Here is a 20,745-nt window from a genome sequence, read left to right on the forward strand (position 1 = left end):
GCCTCGCATGCTACTTGCCTGCGCGTTTCGCAGGTTGGTGTTCAAGTTCAACCGCTGATCGATCAGCTCGCGCGCAGCAAACGCATGCTTCGCCGGCCGGCAGCGCGTTCGTCAGTGACACTAGCTTCCTGCGGGGCGCCAACTCCGACGGCGGCCTTGGGAAGAAGAGCAGCCATGCAGCATTAGATTCAGCGGTTTGCTGGCGTGCGTGCGTGCAAGTGAGCACCGCATGTGCGGCTGTACTTGCGACGCGCGCGCTTATCGACTTATCGTCTTCGCCCGCGCACGCAGCCCTACGCGCGTTGTGGCCGTGGCGCCGTAGAGTAGGCTCAGCTACCCGCGCAGCCTACGACTGAGCGGATACATGCCATCCGCCAGCGCCATGGCTTGCTGCCGCTCTGAGGAGGCGAAAGAGGCCTGGTCGTCTTCAGCAGGCTTCAGATCATTTCCTGGTACAGGCGATTGGTTAATTCTGTGCGATTTCTGTCGCCAAGGTTACCTTTAATTTATTCGTTTTGCAATTTTTTGTACATGCGAATGACAGTGCGTCCGTATTCAGAAATCGGAATGAAGAAAAGATGGGAATTCATTTCCCTTCTTTGGATTGCCCTGTGAACTGCCAACCTTTTGGAATACTGAATTCTGAAACTACAAGTGGTTCCAACGATTTCCACATCATGAAAGGATTTCGGAACTTGCAGCTAAAGCCTAGTGCGTAGTATACAACTCCGTAGCTGGTAAATGTGGACAAATCAGGTCAGTTCTTGCAGACCGTTGTCCTGTTAGGCAGCTGCTGTGTGGCCTGTGGCTCGCAGTTGTTAAATCCTGCTCTTGTGGGCGTCACAGTTGCGAATGGTCCATGCGTCGAGCTCGAGCGCAGCCGCAAACTTTATCTCCAATGCCTCCCAATTCAACGAATTCATAGGATGGCTCCTCAGAAAAAAAATTCAGGGCCATAGCAACCAATTACCTTTTATCTGAGCAGGCACAGTTGGCTGTAGAGTTTTTTTCGAACCGTTCTGGAATTCTCTGGATCACACTGGAAGTCTGAAACCAAGCTCGGTTGTTACCGAAGGCTCCACGCACAAGCCGAAGGCTGGAACGATGGTCCAAGCACATGCATAAACAAATTGGTGCTGACCCTGACATTGTCATGTTACTGTCAACTACGAGTTCCAACCATCGTCCTATCCAATCAGCAACGTAATGGACAATAATATCTCAAACATGAGCTAGCTACAGAGACATTTCAGACAGTAAAAATATTGGCGCGTTGATTGCCTGATGGACGTTCCCCCTTTTAGCAGTAAGTTCCTGCCATTGTAAATATGACAATGAGAAACAGCTTACCGAGGGTTTGAAGATAGTTTTGTACATAGCTCGCCTGTCGTTGTCTAGAAGGAGGAGTACTTGTTACTTGTAGCTTGCAGAAGTCATGATGATCTGAATTCTGATCATATGGGTGATTGCCAATCGGTTTTGCATTGGCCAAGCGCATCAGTCATCGGACCTTGCCTGCCATCCGCATTTCGTGGGATCTTATTTGACCTGAATGACATGTAATGATTGGGACAGGATCTTAGGATGCCATTAGTTTCTTGAATTTGACAGGCACCCGCAGCTAGCCTAGCAGTTTTTTTTTTTAAAAAAATCAGTCAGAATTCTGCCCATGTTTATGCTTTCTTCTTTGGTGGTGCTTTCTTCCAGCTGTATTTAGGCAACCAGGCGACTGAGCTAGCTGAAGTTCCTTCCAGAGTTCCATTTGACTGCGCAGCACCCCCGGCCCAGTGGATCATGAACTATAGATTCGTAGCAAATCTTGGGGGAATTGCAGGATAACTACGTTTCCGTTTCGTCTCATCTTTTCCCGGGGTGGCAGTTTGGCGATGAAAGTGCCATTCGAGCACGGCAAGTGGCGTGCGCCATGGCATGGATCATGGCAGACAGCATGTAAAACGCCCATGTGGCCATGATCGGGCGATCGCGACCCGTTATCTGGGCTAATGCAGACGATGATCATCCCAAGCAAGGAACTGCTGCCCCGCTAATCGTATCAATCATTGGGAACTCTTGCGGGCACGCGTAATGCTCGATCGGCAGAAGAAGCTGCTGCTGCTGGGACCTGCTGGGGCGCGCCTGTGACCTCTCGGTATTCAGAAAATCTCGGTCGGTTCATGAACGGAGCTCTTCAATCTCACAGCCCTCCAGTCCCAAACGGATGGGTATCGCCGAGCTCAAAGACAGCGTCCAAAATCCCCATGTGGCCATGGCCCATGGGATGTGATCCATGACCGCGATCGCGATGTTCGTAGGATGCCGACGATGATTTGCAGGATTCTGCATCATCAGGTTAGCCTGCTTAATCCTGAAGATTTTTTATTCTGCCTGATGCATGCATCACCTCGGTCCCGAGACGCGTTTTCCTTTGGGAGATTGGAGATCATTGAGCTGTGTTTGAGAGGGACGTTTCTGTTTCGTTCTGGTTTGTTTAGGCCGTGATCGGCTTGATTTTGCGTAGCCGTCCGTAGGGCTCAGGTGAGGGATCTGGACGGCCCGGGAATTGCGGTTACGACTTGGAACGCATGAACAAGAGGATCTATAGGTGGTACCATGACGGTTGTTATTTAACTGCCACATTGACAAAAATGGTTGGCTCGAGGAATCGACTGGAATGGAATCTTCTTCTCGGGTACGGAGAATTTTTCACTCAGATCCCGTCAAAAGAAAACACAAAAATCATGAAACAAAAAGAAAACGAAAAAGAAGTTTCTGATCCAATTTTAATAAGGGCATACGGCCCAAATCGACGTCCATCCAATCTTAGCCCGTTATAAGATTTACGGGCCGAAAATATTGACTCGTTCCATACGGCAATCTGACACCAATAAGCCTAATGGGCTTATAACTAATAGGTCCATTACTCTGCAAGCAGTCCACCACTTGATGAGAGGTCCAGCCCAACAAGCCCATGGGATCGCGGCCTCTCCCTTCACCTATATAATCCCCACCGTCCACCACTGCGACTCTTCACGCAGTTAGGGTTTTCGCGCTGCCGCCGCCGCTTCTTCGTCTCCGCCGCAACGATGGTAACCCCCTCGCTGTCGCCCTCTCTTCCATGGAATTCGACCTTTACGGCCATGGTTTCGATGTTTCTCTGACGCGCTTTCTTGTTTGCTTTGGCTGCGCAGCCGTCGCACAAGACCTTCCGGATCAAGAAGAAGCTGGCGAAGAAGATGCGCCAGAACCGCCCCATCCCCTACTGGATCCGCATGCGCACCGACAACACCATCAGGTGACGGCCGCTTCATCACTAACACCCGCTCGTCTGATTTGAAAGTGGCACTTGGTACCCCTGCTTATACTGCTTTGGTCTTGTGCTATTGCAGGTACAACGCGAAGCGCAGGCACTGGCGCCGCACCAAGCTCGGCTTCTGAGCGAGGGGATGGACCTGCTGCTGCGTCGGAAGGCTAGGTTTAAGAGCTATCTTCCTTATGTTTTATGGGCATTTCAGTGTTTCTGCAAGCTAGGAAGTGATTCCAGGATGCTTTTATTAAGATTTTGGTGATGTTAAGAGAGTTGGTAGCACTCTGGTGTACTCTGGATACCATGCATTGCTATGCTGAGTAAAGAACCCTTGTTACCCTATATATGTAGTGGTGCAGTTATTTCTGAGGCCTAAATTTGATTCATCTGTTTATTTCTGTTGCCATGATGGAGGTGTGGTTTTCTATATGTATGCTGCCGGTAATGATTCTGCCATCGTTTGTTTTTGATGTAGTGCAAGAATAGCTTTCAGACCTGAGCAGTTAGCACAACTTTTCTCTGTTAAATTGTACTGTGGATGCCTAGTTAATTGTGCTTGTGCTAGCATTTGTTTTATGACTATATTCTGTTAGCAGACCTTTTATAAATCAACCATTTGTATCTCATTGTTGGTGTGATGATTTGCTACCAAATAAGTACAAATGGTTTGTTTCTGGTTTGTATCAGGTTTTTATTAGGTCTATTTCTGAGTAGGCCTGGATTGTAGTGGCTCTGACAATTGTTGCTTAGACTATTATGTCTGGAGTGTAGTGATGTTACTGTTGATTTTGACTGTATTTATCCATTTGTAGATGGTTACAGGTGCATGTACATCTGCAGTGAATGCTTGCACTTGCTAAGTTATCATATATATTTTTTTTGTTCCTGGCATACATTCTTAAGAAGACCTGGTTAACAGATCTCAATTGATGATCATTGTCCTGTTATGATCTTCTAGCATATATATGGATTTTGGCCTCAGGACACAGAATTGCAGGATGTAGAATGAGTTTTGGAATTATTTCAAATATAATTGAGCTAGTTTACCTGAACCGTGACCTTTGTTACTTTTTGTTTAACCCCTAACTCTTCCTTTGGTTTGTGCCCTTTTTGTGTTTCTTATTCTTGTTTTCTGTGGGTTTCATCTCTAGCCTACCCCAACTTGCTTGGGACAAAACGCTAAGTTGTTGTTGTTGTTGTATAATTGAGCTAGTTTGAGTCAACCTTAGGTGCTGGGGATCTGCATTGTGTTGTGATGACTATATTGTCAGTCAATAGTCTGGTTGTCTTGGGCGATGTTGGTGTGAAATTATTTTTGCAACAATGATGATGTCTGATTTTAGAAATTCTTATGCGCTATTAGCTCAAGTGTCTATTGTGGTGTGAAACGTTTAAGCTGTTACTCTTGTATGTTTTCTGACTCTTGAATTTTTTTTGTCTTTCTGAAATTTATTAGCTTGCTTCCAATCATGTAACTATGTGTCAGTGTGTGACATTTGGATTAGCATTATGATGCTTAGAGTGCTTAAACTTGCAATGCCAGAACCAACACTTAACGTTTCTGATGTCATATCATTGTCACAATTGTTCTTTGGTGCTGGGCTTATTGTGATCCAAGTCCCTGTTATTTTTTTTGGCTCTTTTACCTTTGCTGAGGTTGCGATGCTAATTTAGTATGATGCGTTGAAGTTTATCCATGATTATTTTGTGATGATTCATGACCTTCCTGTGAACGTTTTGGCGCTCTCTGATTTTGGATGTGCACCTGAAATAGCGCTGGCAGGTGGCTGTTGTTTGTGGAGTGATTCTTGATTCTAGCACGAGTTTACTGCAAATTTGTTTGATACTTCCAGCAAATAGTAGCAAGTGCTTGTTTGGTTTGAGGAGACGCTTGATCTAGACTGAGCAGTTTGTGGAATGATCGATCCCTTTGTAAGAAGATGAGAACCGCACGAGTAGCAACTGATGATTGGAAGCAGAGCGAGAGCTGCGTCAGTAGATTGATGATTGGCCATGGCGACTGCCTAGTACCCTTGGCTTGTCGACGGTCGGCAGTATTTGCTGCACTTATTAGTTCTAATTTAGGCAGCCTGGAGCCGGGTGGAGCTCACTGCCGGGGCCAGGTGGACGCATCCGGGCTGCCCATTAGCGAGAACGATCCACATGGACGCTGGCGGCAGGCACCCAATGACTCCGGTTTCTAATTTTGCAACACGAGCCGAGTGGCAGGTGGGCGGTGCCGGCTGCGAGAGCCGAGAGCGAGCAAGGAGGCGGTCGGGCGCACGCCTCGGCAGCACGCGGCGCGGCCGTCGCGTCGCGTGGCACGTCGCACGCCGTCCGCCCCCAACGAGCTCGTCCCGGTATAAGAGGGGCTCCGGCCGGGCACGGGCATCTTCGTCTTCAAGCAGCGCGCGGAGCGAGGCAAAGGGCAGGGCCCGGCTCCGTCCCGTTCCAATGAAGGCCTAACCCGCGCGGGCAGGCTCAGGGCGAGTGAGCGAGCGGCCAACCGGGAGAGCGAGAGCGAGCGCGCCTCCCGAGTCCGCGCGCGCCCCCCACCACCACCAACACGACCCGCCGCTGGCAACTCCAATAGCTCCGTCGTCATCAACTAATAAAACAAGAAGATGGCGTCCATCTCCCTCGAGGACGTCCGCAACGAGACCGTCGACCTCGTATGCCTCCTCCTTCACCCCTCGCATGATTTGCTTTTGCTTGGCTTTGGCTGACATGGCACGGCACGGCACGACGCAGGAGACCGTCCCGGTCCAGGAGGTGTTCCAGCACCTGAAATGCAGCAAGCAGGGGCTCTCCACCACGGAGGGCGACAGCCGGCTCAAGATCTTCGGGCCCAACAAGCTCGAGGAGAAGTCGGAGAGCAAGCTGCTCAAGTTCCTGGGCTTCATGTGGAACCCGCTCTCGTGGGTCATGGAGTCCGCCGCCATCATGGCCATCGTCCTCGCCAACGGCGGCGGCAAGCCCCCGGACTGGCAGGACTTCGTCGGCATCACCGTGCTTCTCTTCATCAACTCCACCATCAGCTTCGTCGAGGAGAACAACGCCGGGAACGCCGCCGCCGCCCTCATGGCGGGCCTCGCGCCCAAGACCAAGCTCCTCAGGGACGGCAAGTGGAAGGAGGAGGACGCCTCCATCCTCGTGCCCGGTGACATCATCAGCATTAAGCTCGGGGACATCATCCCCGCCGACGCCAGGCTGCTCGACGGCGACCCGCTCAAGGTCGACCAGGCCGCGCTCACCGGCGAGTCGCTGCCGGTCAACAAGCACCCGGGCCAGGGGGTCTTCTCCGGCTCCACCGTCAAGCAGGGCGAGATAGAGGCCGTCGTCATCGCCACTGGCGTGCACACCTTCTTCGGGAAGGCGGCCCACCTGGTGGACAGCACCAACAACGTCGGCCATTTCCAGCAAGTGCTCACGGCCATCGGCAACTTCTGCATCATCTCCATCGCCGTCGGCATGGTCATCGAGATCATCGTCATGTACCCCATCCAGCACCGCGCCTACCGCGACGGCATCGACAACCTCCTCGTCCTGCTCATCGGCGGAATCCCCATCGCCATGCCCACGGTGCTCTCCGTCACCATGGCCATCGGCTCCCACCGCCTCTCCCAGCAGGGCGCCATCACCAAGCGCATGACCGCCATCGAGGAGATGGCTGGCATGGATGTGCTGTGCAGTGACAAGACCGGCACGCTCACCCTCAACAAGCTCACCGTCGACAAGACCCTCATCGAGGTGTGCGGCAAGGGCGTCGACAAGGACATGGTGCTCCTCTACGCCGCGAGGGCCTCCCGCGTCGAGAACCAGGACGCCATCGACACCTGCATCGTCGGCATGCTCGCCGACCCCAAGGAGGCCCGCGCCGGCATCAAGGAGGTCCACTTCCTCCCCTTTAACCCGGTGGAGAAGCGCACGGCCATCACCTACATCGACGGCAACGGCGACTGGCACAGGATAAGCAAGGGCGCCCCCGAGCAGATCATCGAGCTGTGCAGGATGAGCAAGGACGCGGAGAAGAAGATCCACGGCCTGATCGACAGCTACGCCGACCGCGGCCTCCGCTCCCTGGGCGTGTCGTACCAGCAGGTGCCGGAGAAGAGCAAGGAGAGCGCCGGTGAGCCGTGGCAGTTCATCGGCCTGCTGCCGCTGTTCGACCCGCCGAGGCACGACAGCGCGGAGACCATCCGGCGCGCGCTCCACCTCGGCGTGAACGTGAAGATGATCACCGGCGACCAGCTGGCCATCGGCAAGGAGACGGCGCGGCGCCTGGGCATGGGCAGCAACATGTACCCCTCGACCACCCTGCTCGGCGACAACAAGACCGGCGAGATGGGCGGCCTCAACATCGACGAGCTGATCGAGAAGGCGGACGGTTTCGCCGGGGTGTTCCCGGAGCACAAGTACGAGATCGTGAAGCGGCTGCAGGACCGGAAGCACATCTGCGGCATGACCGGGGACGGCGTGAACGACGCGCCGGCGCTGAAGAAGGCGGACATCGGCATCGCGGTGGACGACGCGACGGACGCGGCCCGGAGCGCGTCGGACATCGTGCTGACGGAGCCCGGGCTGAGCGTGATCGTGAGCGCGGTGCTGACGAGCCGCGCCATCTTCCAGCGCATGAAGAACTACACCATCTACGCCGTGTCCATAACCATCCGCATCGTGCTGGGGTTCCTGCTGGTGGCCCTGGTGTGGGAGTTCGACTTCGCGCCCTTCATGGTGCTCATCATCGCCATCCTCAACGACGGCACCATCATGACCATCTCCAAGGACCGCGTGAAGCCGTCGCCGACCCCCGACTCGTGGAAGCTCAAGGAGATCTTCGCCACGGGCATCGTGCTCGGCACCTACATGGCGCTGACCACGGCGCTCTTCTTCTACCTCGCGCACGACACCGACTTCTTCACGGTCCGCCGCTAACCTTGCTTGCTTGCATTGCTTTGCTTTGCTTGCTCCATCCATGATGATCTTCTTGCTGCTGCTGCTCACCTGAACCACCTGACTTGTTATAATTGCTAGACTACTTTCGGCGTGCGGTCCATCAAGGAGAACGACAAGGAGCTGATGGCGGCGCTGTACCTCCAAGTGAGCATCATCAGCCAGGCGCTTATCTTCGTGACCCGCTCCCGGAGCTGGTCCTTCGTGGAGCGCCCCGGCGCTCTGCTGGTGATCGCCTTCCTCGCGGCGCAGCTGGTGGCCACCTGCATCGCCGTGTACGCCAACTGGGAGTTCTGCAAGATGCAGGGCATCGGCTGGGGGTGGGGCGTCGCCATCTGGGCCTTCAGCATCGTCACCTACCTCCCGCTGGACGTGCTCAAGTTCGCCATCCGCTACGCGCTGAGCGGCAAGGCCTGGAGCAACATCAACAACAAAACGGCCTTCGTCAACAGGAACGACTACGGCAGGGGCGAGCGCGAGGCGCAGTGGGCCACGGCGCAGCGGACGCTGCACGGCCTCAACCAGGCCACCGCCAGCTCCGACCTCTTCGGCGACAACACCGGCTACCGCGAGCTGTCGGAGCTCGCCGAGCAGGCCGCCAAGCGCGCCGAGGTGGCCAGGCTCAGGGAGCTGCACACGCTCAAGGGGCACGTCGAGTCGGTGGTCAAGCTCAAGGGGCTCGACATCGACACCATCCAGCAGAGCTACACCGTGTAATATTTATACATTACCCCCTGCAAATGCCGCTGACATTGCTGACTGCTGAGAGAGAGAGGGCAGGGGAAATACATATATCCATCCATCCGGGTCTCGTTTTCAGTTTCTTTCCACATAGAAACACACACACACACACACACACACACATGTGTGTGTGTGTGTGTGTGTGTGTGTGTGTGTCTGCTTTCGCTGGGAAGAGATGAGATGGGGACGCTGGTTACGTGTTACGTCAGTCAGGTTTCTCTGCCAGCGTTCGGCCTTGTTTTAAATTTCTTGTAACCTGTAAACTCTTCCTGAATTCATCTCGTATTGTAGCAATCATCACAACCTGTTCCCCCGTGAATGCACACATCCTGTTCCTGTCTTGCTACTACTCAGCATGCCGTGAAAGCATGGCCTGATTCTTCAACAGAGCTGTGATGCAGAAAACAAACTTTGCAACCATGAACGGTGTTACAGTAAGCAGTACAGGTTCGGAGCCTTGGTTCCAAAGCTAAGCGCCTACATTGTCAGTCACACTGGATAATCTAGGATCACAGCAACAGACTATTGTGGTACAGCTACACATCTCGCCATCTCTACGATGCAAGAACTTCATTCATTCTTCTGCAGATCACAATATTCCAGTCAGAGATCAGCTAGCTGTAGAGCCTGCGTGCCTCGTCCTCCTCCAGGAAGGGTTGCAGTTTCAGTGACGGTATACACACAGCAGTAGAGAGGACCCAGTATTAAGCCTTTCGGACAATCACATGGCGCTCCCTCTTGTACTCTACCTCGTCCCTTTGATGCATGATCAGAAGGGCTCTTCTGATCTGAAACACATTGAGTGATGGAGATTTATCAGAAAACCAGCGTGTATGACTTGGAGATTACTTCAGGCAGATATTATGAGATCCTTACAATGGATTCATTCATTCCCATCCTAGTTAGTTCATCAATCAGCCGCCGCTCAGATATGTGGCTTCCAATGCCCATTCTTCTTTTTATTTGTGCCTCCGCTTGCTGTCAGAACAAAATGGAAGGCATTCAGAAAATGCTAGGTTCAAGAATTGAATTGTAACTTTGGGCTGCAAAGATTAACCTTAATTTCGTTTGCAATTTCTGGTGACAAGTTCAAATGCTCGTTGATTCCAGATCTTGCAGCATCAACGGTGGAAACGTTGAATAGCCTGAATGCCTCTTCAACATGCTCTGGTGTAGCCACACTTGTCCTAAGAGTCATTCAGGCATCAGTCATGTGTAATGAAGCAAGTGAACTCATACATAGCACATGAGAATGGATATCTTCAAATTGTGGCATGTGATTAACTAGTACTTACAATCTCATCTTTGCAAGAGATTCGCTCAAACGTATGATGGCTTCAAGCTGCCTCACAGTGATGGGTATCGCTGCAGCCCTCCCTGTCTCATGAGCTTGCTGCCTCATTTTCTGCAGAATGTATAAGATAAACCCATATGAAGAGATACTTTAAGGAATTTTTGGACTTGAATCAGCAACAGGAGTTACATCTGGAATAAAGAGGAATAGAATCCTAGACAACCAGCTATATGTGAAAATGCCCAGTGCGTACCTGTCTAATCTCAACATATTTGTTTTGCAGCATCTCAGCAGCCTTTTCTGAGAGCCGTGGTTTGCAAGTAGCACGGCAGTACTCAATGTACCTATATATATATAAAATAATACATAAGAAGCCAAGAAAATAGTCAAGTTTACAACAGGAAAGGCAAGACGAACCGCACCTTTTCAACCAATTTTCTCCTTCACTTGCCTCTGTGTTCTTGGATGAAGCAGCAGCACCACTGGCATGCACCTTGATAATGTGGCTTGCTATTCGCTGCGATTTTTTAAAGTTGCATTTAGTCTCTTGACTACCATAGAGAAGCTAAGAAAATTTTTGGCTTCATACCTTATCTTGATCATACATTCTGATATCTTTTACAATAAAGATTAGATCAAATCTAGAAAGAATGGTTGTCTGCAGATCGATATTATCTTGTGCAGTCTGGTGAACAGCAAAAGAAAATTTGCCAAATCAATTGTCTCATATATATGACTAGAACAGTTACACTTTTTTATTTAAAAAATGAATACTCAGCAAATCAATAAACAAAATGTTCACTGACCTTAAGATCATCATAACGTCCTGCAATTGGATTGGCAGCTGCAAGAACTGAAGTCCTTGAATTGAGTACTGTTGTAATGCCAGCTTTGGCAATAGATATTGTCTGTTGCTCCATGGCTTCATGAATTGCAACTCTGGAATCACACAAGAGAAGGGGCACTGGGTTGATAGGATTTCAAGAGAGCACGCCAAAAGAAGAGAATACTATGTTTATTCCACAAGAACATCTAAACTGATGTCTACCTGTCTTCAGGTCTCATCTTGTCAAATTCATCAATACAAACAACTCCACCATCAGCCAAAACCATGGCCCCTCCTTCCAAATAAAACTCGCGCTGTAGAGGAAAAGAAATGTTTACAACCTTTGCAAACACAGCTTTGGTAAACAACAAACAATTGAGTGAACTAAACCTACCGAGCTACTATCCCGCGTTACAGATGCCGTGAGACCAGCAGCAGAGGAACCTTTTCCAGATGTATAGACTGCAATAGGAGCTGTCTTCTCTACAAATTTGAGGAACTGTTGAAAAATAGACATTCAATATCACTGAACTGCTGACATTTGGTTTAAAATAGTGACAAAAGAATCATAGGCATTAGTGTCAAATTACTAAACTGAATCACAGTACCAATTCACACGATGCCAAAGCACAGGCGCAGATGTGAGTTTTATTGTAACTTTATTTTTGCCATCAAAGTAAATTCTGTGACAATATCAAACAAAACTTGCCTGTGATTTTGCTGTGGATGGATCACCCAGAAGCAAGACATGAATGTCGCCTCTCAAACGTACACCATCAGGTAGCCTCTGCAGAAAGAGGTTTAAAGCATAGCATGAGAACACTGTCAATTGGTAAATGGAATTAGGATTGCTTCTCTGAAAATATACGAGACACTTGATGAACGTATACCTTCTTAGATCCCCCAAATAACAAGCATGCAATAGCTTTCTTGACATCAGAATGACCATAAATTGAAGGGCCAATCATTGAGCAAAGCTTGGCATATGCATCTGGCCTCTGTGCAAATTCTTTGAATTCCATTTCCTACAAGCCAGCAAGAAAAATTAGCCTTACAGGTACATATAACGCCCTTATTAATGAAAACCTTGAAAAAGAAACCACCTCGTCAAGAGTGAAATTGGAGGGTCCATTTGAGTTATTGTCTCGAGATTGCTCCAAACCAACAACTCTAATGTAAGGCTGTTTAACACCAACGGCGCCCTTCTGGCTGCAAAATGAATCCAACACCATTATTAGTCATGTACTTGGCCTAGTTAAGATCAGTAAACACGCAAAATAAGCTTCAGATTCGTCATACTTTGCGGATGCTTGGTAGACGCTGTAGATGCCAACAACAGTTAATCTAGTCCCTGGAACAATGGTCTGAACAAGGTGCCTATCTACAGACAGAAGCACATTTCTAGGAAGCTCACCAGTTGGAACATCCTAGCAAAAAGGAGGTCATTGTCAGTCACATTTACAGCAGTACCCCACCAAAACACCACTAACAGCAGATTGCTGTGACTCAAAACTACAATGAAGCAAGGAAGAACAGCAACTAACCTCGGGATTCTCCTGCAATTTGAGGGTCTGGAGATCCACATACTTGCTCTTATCTGGGACAGGAATCCAGGGGTCCAGGGGGCAAGGCTCTTCTCCAGGCTAAGGTTAAGGAATCACATACGTACATAACTGTTAGTAAATGACCATTAACGATGGAATAATACAGTATAAACAAGTCTGTTAAGAGGTTTGTCTGTCGTATGTAAGATTGTTTTGGAGTAGGCTGTGGATGTTACTTTTAGCTTGATATAAAACAATCTTATTAAAGTTTTTCGCACCGGACCTTCTTGCTTGGATTTCAAGCCTGGGGAATAGTAGAATTGCTCTTATGGCTGGGCAAGTCGCGGAATACTTAAGTATGATCGTTGAGGAATATACCTGAGGAACATGATCACACGATCGTGGAACAATAGCCCCACCGAGGCCTGGCCTGCAAGAAACTGTTCTGACACTCCGGCAGTTCTTGCAGAGAAGAGTTACATGGGTGGCCTTGGCTTTCACTCTCGATGCGGCAATTGCAATTCCCGCAATCTTAACTAGCTTCGACATGTAATCTGCCTGAAATTTCAAACAACAATACCGAAATGAATTCTCTGGAACACGGTCAACACCGTCCCGTTTAGAATTGTTCCACTACTGACCCCAATAGATCTCAGGGACAGGCAATTCTCCTTGGAGGAGAGGAAGATCTGGACATCTCCGGTGACGGGCTCCTCCATCTCCCCGGTCTCGCCGGCGACCTTCGAGCGGAGGCTTGCGAGGACCTCGGCTGCAGCCGTCTCAAACTGTACGGACCCATGTGTGAGTCAGATACAGCTCCAAGGTCCACGCAACTAACGAAATTTCTGAGAAAGCAACGCACCAACGGAAGATAATCAGCGGGCGACTTGCGGATCTTGTCGGAGAGCTCGGCGTCGAAGGCATCGAGGTCCTCGATGGCGACGGTGACATGGTCGCGGTTGTGTATTAGGCTCTCGCTGAACCAGATGAACACATGAATGAGTTTGTTTCGCCATGGAAGCGTCAAATCTGGGGAGAGAGAAGGAATGTGAGAGCGTGATGAGGACCGTACCGGTAGGGGAAGTCGCCGGTGGGACCGGTGAAGCCGCGGAGGAACTCCTTGAACTTGCGGAGAGCGGAGTGGCGGCTGAGGTCGGCGGCTGGGTCGCCGCCAGGGCCGCCGCGGGGGAATTGCGCCTGGTCGCTGTAGAATACGGCGCCCTCGTCCCAACCCGACATGGCTGCGGCTGCGGCGGCGGCGGCGGCGGAGGAGGATTAGGGAGAGGGATGCGGGTGCGTGGGTGTGGACTGGGAGGACGGCGAGGGGACGGGAATACGGGATGGATGGTGGCGGGAAGAGGGTAATAGAGGAGGGATTGGGCGGGAAAACGGCGGAGGTTTTGGCGGGAGGAGGGCTTGGCTCGTTGCCTGTTAGGGTTGGCGACGGAGGAGGGAGAAACTTCAAAAGCAGGCCTGTTGTTTATGGGCCGAGCTGGTTTCGGATAATTCCTAGGTCTGGGTGGAATCGTGAACTAGACAAAAGCCCAGCAACAACAACCAACAAAATATAGGTTTTTCTTACTCTCGGATAAAACATTTTCTTTCTAAGTTCGAGTTAGGATCTAATGGAATAAAACAACATCCTACCAACAGATATATTCTTTTATTTTTTTCGAAAAAAAGAAAAATCATATATCCAGCATTTGACAGACATGTTTATAGATAGTATACGTTTGATGGTATTAGTGTAAATTCCATAAGAAGACTCTTTCTATGTTTCTAGCATTTTATGGACTATGGGTATAACTTTGGTCACTGTACATTGCTCTCCACTTGTCCCCTGACCACATAATTCATAATGAATTTCATTATATCTTTTCTTTAAAATTAGTACAACCAGTTCTCATGTAAACCATATATTAGCTGGATCTACTTATACGAAGAGGTTGAAGTCATCAACGCTATTTTAAAACTAGCATCATTTCCCAACAAAAAAGACGATTTGGGTATTTAAACCTGGTTCATATATAAAACACAAAACCAATACATAATAGATCTCGTTCGAAAAAGGAATTACAATAAAATTTAACAAAACCTTATAATCCGTCATATTTAACCTTTTTTGCGGGTCATCATATCTATCTTTTTTATTGAAGCCATACGCCTAGATTTATTGAAAGCTTAGCAAAGCATACACATATAGTTGAGCCACACCAATTTGCAATCAAGTCGCAAAAGAAAATCAACACATTGAGCTAAACAAAGACTCTCAAGTCTCAGCTCAAAAGAACTAACTCAGCTACTACCACCGTATCCATTCTTAGGGCAAGCAAGGATATCTGGTTTTTGAACTACTCGAGGATGATTTGTGGAGTTTTGCTAGCATTTGCTCGATCTCTCTGTAGCGTTAGCGTAGACCTTTGGAATTTTTACCGCTGTAACCTCGATCAATGGTTTTATCAGGGTCAAAAACCAGTGGTTCTCACGGACCCAGGATTTGGAAAGGAAAAAAACAACACGCAAAATCCGCCCGCTCAACTCCCAGTTTGTGACGCCCTCAAAAAAAAAAAAAAAACTCCCAGATTGTGACGGAGAGACCGAGGCCATCGCCATCCACCCACCCGGCTGCTCTCCTCCGCCTGATCCGACAAACGCAAGCGACGAGCACCATCCACTGACCTCTTCACTACAGTAGTAGCAGCAGGCCCACGCCTCCGATCCGCTGCTCCCACGCCGTCCGGAGATGGCTTCCGCCGCCTCCGCCCTCACCTCGCCGGCGGCTTCCGCCGTCGCCGCCCGTTCCAAGGCACGGCCCGCCCCCAACCCTCAGTCCCTACCCATTTGCTGGTCTAAGTGGTCCGCGGTCTGAATGTCTTCTGTGGTGGCTTGTTGATAGGCGCAGGTGCTTGGAGGGGGAAAGAATCAGGGGAGAAATGGCTGCCGCGTGGGGATCACGAGGAAGGTGACCGCCTGCTGGCCTTTCTAATTGCTCGTACTGGTTATTTAGATCGTGAAGTTGATTTGGTGAATTACTTGGGTGCTGTAGCATGAGATGCCTATGGGCCATGGGTTATCGTCATGTGTGGTCTGTGAATTGTTAGTCAGCAGTTCCTCCTTAATTATTCATGAATAGGGACAACTTATAGCTTTTGCCGAATTCTAGTGTCTCTGTGATTTCCTATGTTATCAGCTACTGTTGGTTTATTGGACATTATCTGCCTTGGCATATGTTGGGTAAGCAGCAGAATTGTTCTGCTAACCATTGATCTATAAGCATGTCATAGATCGTCGACTTTGAATGGAGGACTACTTGTGTTGTTATGAACACAGCTGTCAGAGCTTAAGTGCTTTCAGAGCATAAGCAAATAGTTGTCTTAGGGTTCTGAAAGGAACTGAGGATCTGATTTCATGATAAACAAAATGACGCACCAAGTGCTGTATAGGAATGATTATATTATATGCTACTAGTATTTATTGTGTTGATTGGTACACACTAGAATTTCTTATGCTGAAGCTAAGACACATCACTATTGACAGGCTGGCTAGTTATGCGAGATTTTTTTTTTTCATTGAGGGTGATGTTTTGTATTTTTGTCGCCTTTATTTAATGTTTGGTCTTGCACTCCTGTCTGAAGCTTTGACATCTCTTTGTGCAATGATGTGATTTATGCTTTGAGTTATGATTGTTCCTTTCTTGAACGCAGAACTTTGGCCGTGTTATGATGGCCCTTGCAGTGGATGTTTCTCGTTTCGAGGGAGTGCCAATGGCTCCTCCAGACCCAATTCTTGGGGTTTCAGAGGCCTTTAAAGCAGATAAAAATGACCTGAAGCTCAATCTTGGTGTTGGTGCCTATAGAACAGAAGAGTTGCAGCCCTATGTCCTCAATGTAGTCAAGAAGGTGAGCCTAATCAGCAGCAGCATTTTGTTAATAATAGAGGTTCCTATCTTCATGTTCTCTTTTGCTTGCTGTAGGCTGAAAATCTTATGTTGGAGAAAGGAGAAAACAAAGAGGTACGGTGGAAGTTCGGAATTCAAGTGGCACGATCATAAGAATTCATTTCTCCTTAGTTTATTTTTGTTTTATGCATCTGAAACTGAAGGAAAACTATGGATTACGGTGCAGTATCTTCCTATTGAAGGTTTAGCTGCATTTAACAAAGCAACTGCAGAGCTACTGCTTGGAGCTGACAACCCTGTCATCAAGCAAGGACTGGTATGCACTATGCTTCCCTTGCTGCCGATATTGTACCTGTAGGGTTTTATGTAACGCTGATAGTGAGGTGTTTCCTTTGCTTCTTTTAGTTTAACTTTATTTAATAACTCTTTTTCTGTAGGTTGCTACACTTCAATCTCTCTCAGGCACTGGATCGCTACGTCTTGCTGCAGCGTTTATACAAAGATACTTCCCTGAAGCCAAAGTACTTATATCATCGCCGACGTGGGGTATGCAACTATTCTTCATGACTTACGCGCAACTCACGGGTCATGAGTTTTGAACTTTCGTTGTTTTTCATGAAGTGTCTTGTCAATCTGACTTTGAATTTCATTCATTCTGCATGTTAACAGGGAACCACAAGAACATCTTCAATGATGCTAGGGTACCTTGGTCAGAGTACCGGTACTATGACCCCAAGACTGTTGGGTTAGATTTTGAGGGAATGATAGCTGACATTGAGGTACTCAGATGTTCTTGCAATAAAATTCAGCATTGTTATTTCCACTGGCTATCTTCCTTTTGATGATGAAGTCTGTTTGGGTGTAAGGAGTAATGCTTTCAGCAATTAGGGCTCCATTCATCTAAAGATGTTTTTATTTTCAAAATGAATAATTTGTTATAAACCAATTGATTGTTTATTATGCATGCATTTCCTCTTTGCACAACAGGCTGCTCCTGAAGGATCTTTTGTTCTGCTACATGGTTGCGCTCACAACCCAACTGGAATAGACCCAACTCCTGAACAATGGGAGAAAATTGCGGATGTTATTCAAGAGAAAAAGCATATGCCTTTCTTCGATGTTGCATATCAGGTGGGTATTTTTTACTCGTGTACTTTGTTTATTGTTTATCACAATTTGCCTCCTGCTGACTGGTAGGTTTTCTTTTAGGGTTTTGCCAGTGGAAGCCTTGATGAAGATGCATTTTCAGTTAGGCTTTTTGTTAAGCGTGGCATGGAAGTATTTGTTGCACAATCTTACAGCAAGAACCTTGGTCTGTATGCAGAAAGGGTTGGGGCAATAAATGTTGTTTGCTCAGCACCAGAAGTTGCAGATAGGTAATCTTTTGTTTTCTTACTGATTGCCTGCGTACCCGCTCCCCCCCCCCCCCCCCAAAAATTAGTCAGCACTTAGGTAAGCACTAAAACATTTAACAGTTAATGTGTGCGATAGTTGCTTTATATGGAAATTTTACGAGCAATCATCTTCCTATGCTTGCATTGTAAAGCATGTTTTTGTCTGACATTCCATGCTTGCTTGCAGGGTAAAGAGCCAGCTGAAACGTCTGGCACGTCCCATGTACTCGAACCCCCCTATTCATGGTGCTAGAATAGTTGCCAATGTTGTTGGTGATCCAACTATGTTTGGTGAATGGAAGCAGGAGATGGAACAAATGGCAGGGCGGATCAAGAATGTAAGGCAGAAGCTCTATGATAGTTTGTCTGCAAAGGACAAGAGTGGCAAGGACTGGTCTTTCATTCTGAGGCAGATTGGCATGTTCTCCTACACTGGCTTGAACAAAGCACAGGTAACACTGTTTCTACTTCTGCATATGGTACACCCTATTCAGCTACCAATTGCGCACTAATTACTTAAACGTAAAAATCATACACTGATGGTTTCATTCTTTTTATTTGCAGAGTGATAACATGACAGATAAATGGCATGTTTATATGACCAAGGATGGGCGGATTTCGTTAGCTGGACTTTCCCTGGCTAAGTGCGATTATCTTGCCAACGCCATCATTGACTCCTTCCACAATGTCAGCTAGATAGAGGCCTAAGAATTCAGGTGAAGCTATTCCGGTTGAGTCCTTGGATGCTTAGCTGGGATTTTTGGGTCCTTCCAGCTATAGTTTTCAGGTGCATTCCATCCAGTGTAATTTGGACAAATAAATTTTTGTCATCACAGCAAAACTCAAGTGCCTGGCTACATGTAACAGTAGTACGGTATTTACAGGATCGTAAAACCTAATTGAATAATGGCACCGGCAATGTTAATTGCCCCCATAACATTCACGTTTTGCATATTGCTTGCTCGATGGCAGCCAGTTGGACGTTGCGGGCTCCAGAATTTTTCTTAGGAGAGCTTCGGTTTATGCATTCTTGTGGTAAGTTTTGATGGATCGGCTGATGGGTTTGTGGTGAGTTTGATGTCAGCTTGTCGCGGGTTGTGGAGGACATCCTGCAGATCCTAGTCGTGACAGGGAGCTGACTAAGAGACCTATCATTCTATCAAGATTCCTCTTTATCCTGGTGTTGCCATTCCACCTAACTGATTGATTGGCAGCCCTCTTGCCTTTTCCCTTTCTTGCCATGATTTCTGCATCTGCAGAAAATTGCCGAAGGTTTCATTCAGTTTTAGACAATCGTCAAGCCTTCATTTTGTCCCCGTAATAAGAAGTCGCTGCCGATGCCACGGACTCGCTGTGTCGCTGGAGCGGCTGGTTCCGCCGTGGCGTCCACGCAAGCGCAGCCTGGCTGCCGCGGCACGATCACAGCCGAGACCCAGCTGCGGCGGCGTGTGGTCGCCGGCGACTCGCCGTGCCGACCCCCGGGCCACGGCTGGTGTACGCGCTGGGCCAAGTTGTGCCCGTGCCGCGCGCGTTTCTGTCCAGTTGACGGCTCCGACGCCGGGGAAACAGGGAAAGCGAAGGCAAGTGGCGGAGGTGCATGCGGTGCACGTGAGCGAGCCGAGCAGACGCTCCCATGTCGGCATCACCTTTCGTCTCCCTGTCTGTCCCCCACAGACTGACGTGTCCCCGGCCTGTCCTTGAGCCGCTTTAATCATGATGAAACCGCTACCCCTCCTCGCGCACCTTTGCGCCAGCGCCCCCATGACATGTGGGCCTGAGGGGCAGCGGCGGGCCCACGGCAGCGCAAAGTTTGGTCGCCGAAGGTGAGAAAGGTATTGGGTGCGGGGTGCCCTGTCTTCTCTCACCTCGGCACCGCCTGCAGGGCCCACCAGCGCATAATGACAAAGGCTAAAGAGGTGTTAATCTATGCGGTGATCGAGAGGTCCATAGAAGATAGTGAGATTACGAATCGGAAATTGCACATTCTTTTATTTGGAAAAAAGGAAGATGCTGCCAAATGATGCGAAACATTGTTGTTATAGGCCACTGGGAAAAGGCGATTTTTTTTAAAAAAATTTTACGCCAACCACACCTTGCATCAATTATGAAGGAGCAGGGGATTATTGGAGGGGTTTTAATTATGGTGGGTGGGATTAGTAAATGAGGACGCGCCGGCTGGGCCCTGCGTGCTTGCTGGGAAACCGCCTTGCCGGCCGCTGGAACGCCCACCACAGCTGTCGCTTGGCCCACCATCTCCTCCACTTACGCGGCTCCCACGGCAACTGCCCGTATTTTCTGTCTCGCTTTTTTTTTCTCTCTCTCCTTTGTTGCTCCCGTCTCCTCTTTATGCCCGAGTCAAGGGAAACTTTGGCGCAATGTGCCCAACGAATCACAGTACTGCCACGAGTAGCTTTCAGTTGAGGAAAGTAGCCAAAGAACATTAGAACAAGCATGTCCTGAGTGTCTCATTTCGCACCTTGCAACCCCACCCGGTCTCTTTGTATTGTATCAGTCAGGCTGATATTTTTCTGTGATTTGATTTCGATTGGTTTCCTAACACAATCACAGTAATTCTGACATGATCACACCTGGTCAAACTAGACAGACGGTTGACCGTACCGAACCGCCATTCCGCAAGTGGCACGTCCTTGTAATTCTGAGAAACACCAAGGGCACCGTCCTAACCGCACCAATAACCGAGCCGCCCATGTCGACACCGATGCGTCGCACACGGCACACGGCACACGGCCGAGCCAAACCGCGAGGGCGGGCCCCTCTCAACAAAGGCGGG

General features: G+C 48.9%; 4 protein-coding genes across 5 annotated transcripts; 3 read left to right on the plus strand and 1 right to left on the minus strand.

The window, feature by feature from the left end:
- The first annotated feature begins 3,023 nt into the window (after window positions 1-3,023).
- On the plus strand, window positions 3,024-3,648 carry LOC112879407 (60S ribosomal protein L39). Its single transcript, XM_025943654.1, has 3 exons — window positions 3,024-3,086; window positions 3,189-3,292; window positions 3,387-3,648. The coding sequence occupies exons 1-3, from the start codon at window positions 3,084-3,086 to the stop codon at window positions 3,433-3,435; spliced, it is 156 nt and encodes a 51-aa protein (XP_025799439.1). The 5' UTR covers window positions 3,024-3,083; the 3' UTR covers window positions 3,436-3,648.
- A 192-nt stretch (window positions 3,649-3,840) lies between these two features.
- Window positions 3,841-9,273, plus strand: LOC112879375 (ATPase 2, plasma membrane-type-like). Of its 2 annotated transcripts, XM_025943622.1 has the most exons (3): window positions 3,841-5,976; window positions 6,056-8,227; window positions 8,339-9,273. In XM_025943622.1, the coding sequence occupies exons 1-3, from the start codon at window positions 5,929-5,931 to the stop codon at window positions 8,972-8,974; spliced, it is 2,856 nt and encodes a 951-aa protein (XP_025799407.1). In that variant the 5' UTR covers window positions 3,841-5,928; the 3' UTR covers window positions 8,975-9,273. The 2 variants fall into 2 exon arrangements, with proteins under 2 accessions (XP_025799407.1, XP_025799401.1); XM_025943616.1 differs by having other exon boundaries at window positions 3,841-8,227.
- Window positions 9,274-9,394: 121 nt separating this feature from the next.
- LOC112879388 (DNA replication licensing factor MCM5) lies at window positions 9,395-15,251 on the minus strand. The gene is made up of 19 exons (XM_025943632.1): window positions 13,735-15,251; window positions 13,525-13,639; window positions 13,304-13,447; window positions 13,041-13,220; window positions 12,663-12,761; window positions 12,418-12,545; window positions 12,222-12,327; window positions 12,009-12,143; window positions 11,828-11,905; window positions 11,513-11,617; window positions 11,341-11,432; window positions 11,099-11,231; window positions 10,882-10,977; window positions 10,715-10,809; window positions 10,546-10,636; window positions 10,294-10,403; window positions 10,056-10,185; window positions 9,875-9,976; window positions 9,395-9,786 (listed from the first exon to the last, which is right to left on the minus strand). Exons 1-19 carry the CDS (start codon window positions 13,899-13,901, stop codon window positions 9,703-9,705), a joined length of 2,190 nt encoding a protein of 729 aa, XP_025799417.1. The 5' UTR covers window positions 13,902-15,251; the 3' UTR covers window positions 9,395-9,702.
- A 32-nt stretch (window positions 15,252-15,283) lies between these two features.
- Window positions 15,284-18,897, plus strand: LOC112879399 (aspartate aminotransferase, chloroplastic). The gene is made up of 11 exons (XM_025943642.1): window positions 15,284-15,468; window positions 15,559-15,624; window positions 16,367-16,561; window positions 16,636-16,674; window positions 16,787-16,876; window positions 16,998-17,106; window positions 17,230-17,339; window positions 17,548-17,691; window positions 17,770-17,936; window positions 18,142-18,406; window positions 18,519-18,897. The coding sequence occupies exons 1-11, from the start codon at window positions 15,406-15,408 to the stop codon at window positions 18,648-18,650; spliced, it is 1,380 nt and encodes a 459-aa protein (XP_025799427.1). The 5' UTR covers window positions 15,284-15,405; the 3' UTR covers window positions 18,651-18,897.
- Window positions 18,898-20,745: the final 1,848 nt, after the last annotated feature.

This window comes from Panicum hallii, chromosome 1 (genome assembly GCF_002211085.1).
Source record: "Panicum hallii strain FIL2 chromosome 1, PHallii_v3.1, whole genome shotgun sequence".
NCBI classification, from domain to species: domain Eukaryota; kingdom Viridiplantae; phylum Streptophyta; class Magnoliopsida; order Poales; family Poaceae; genus Panicum; species Panicum hallii.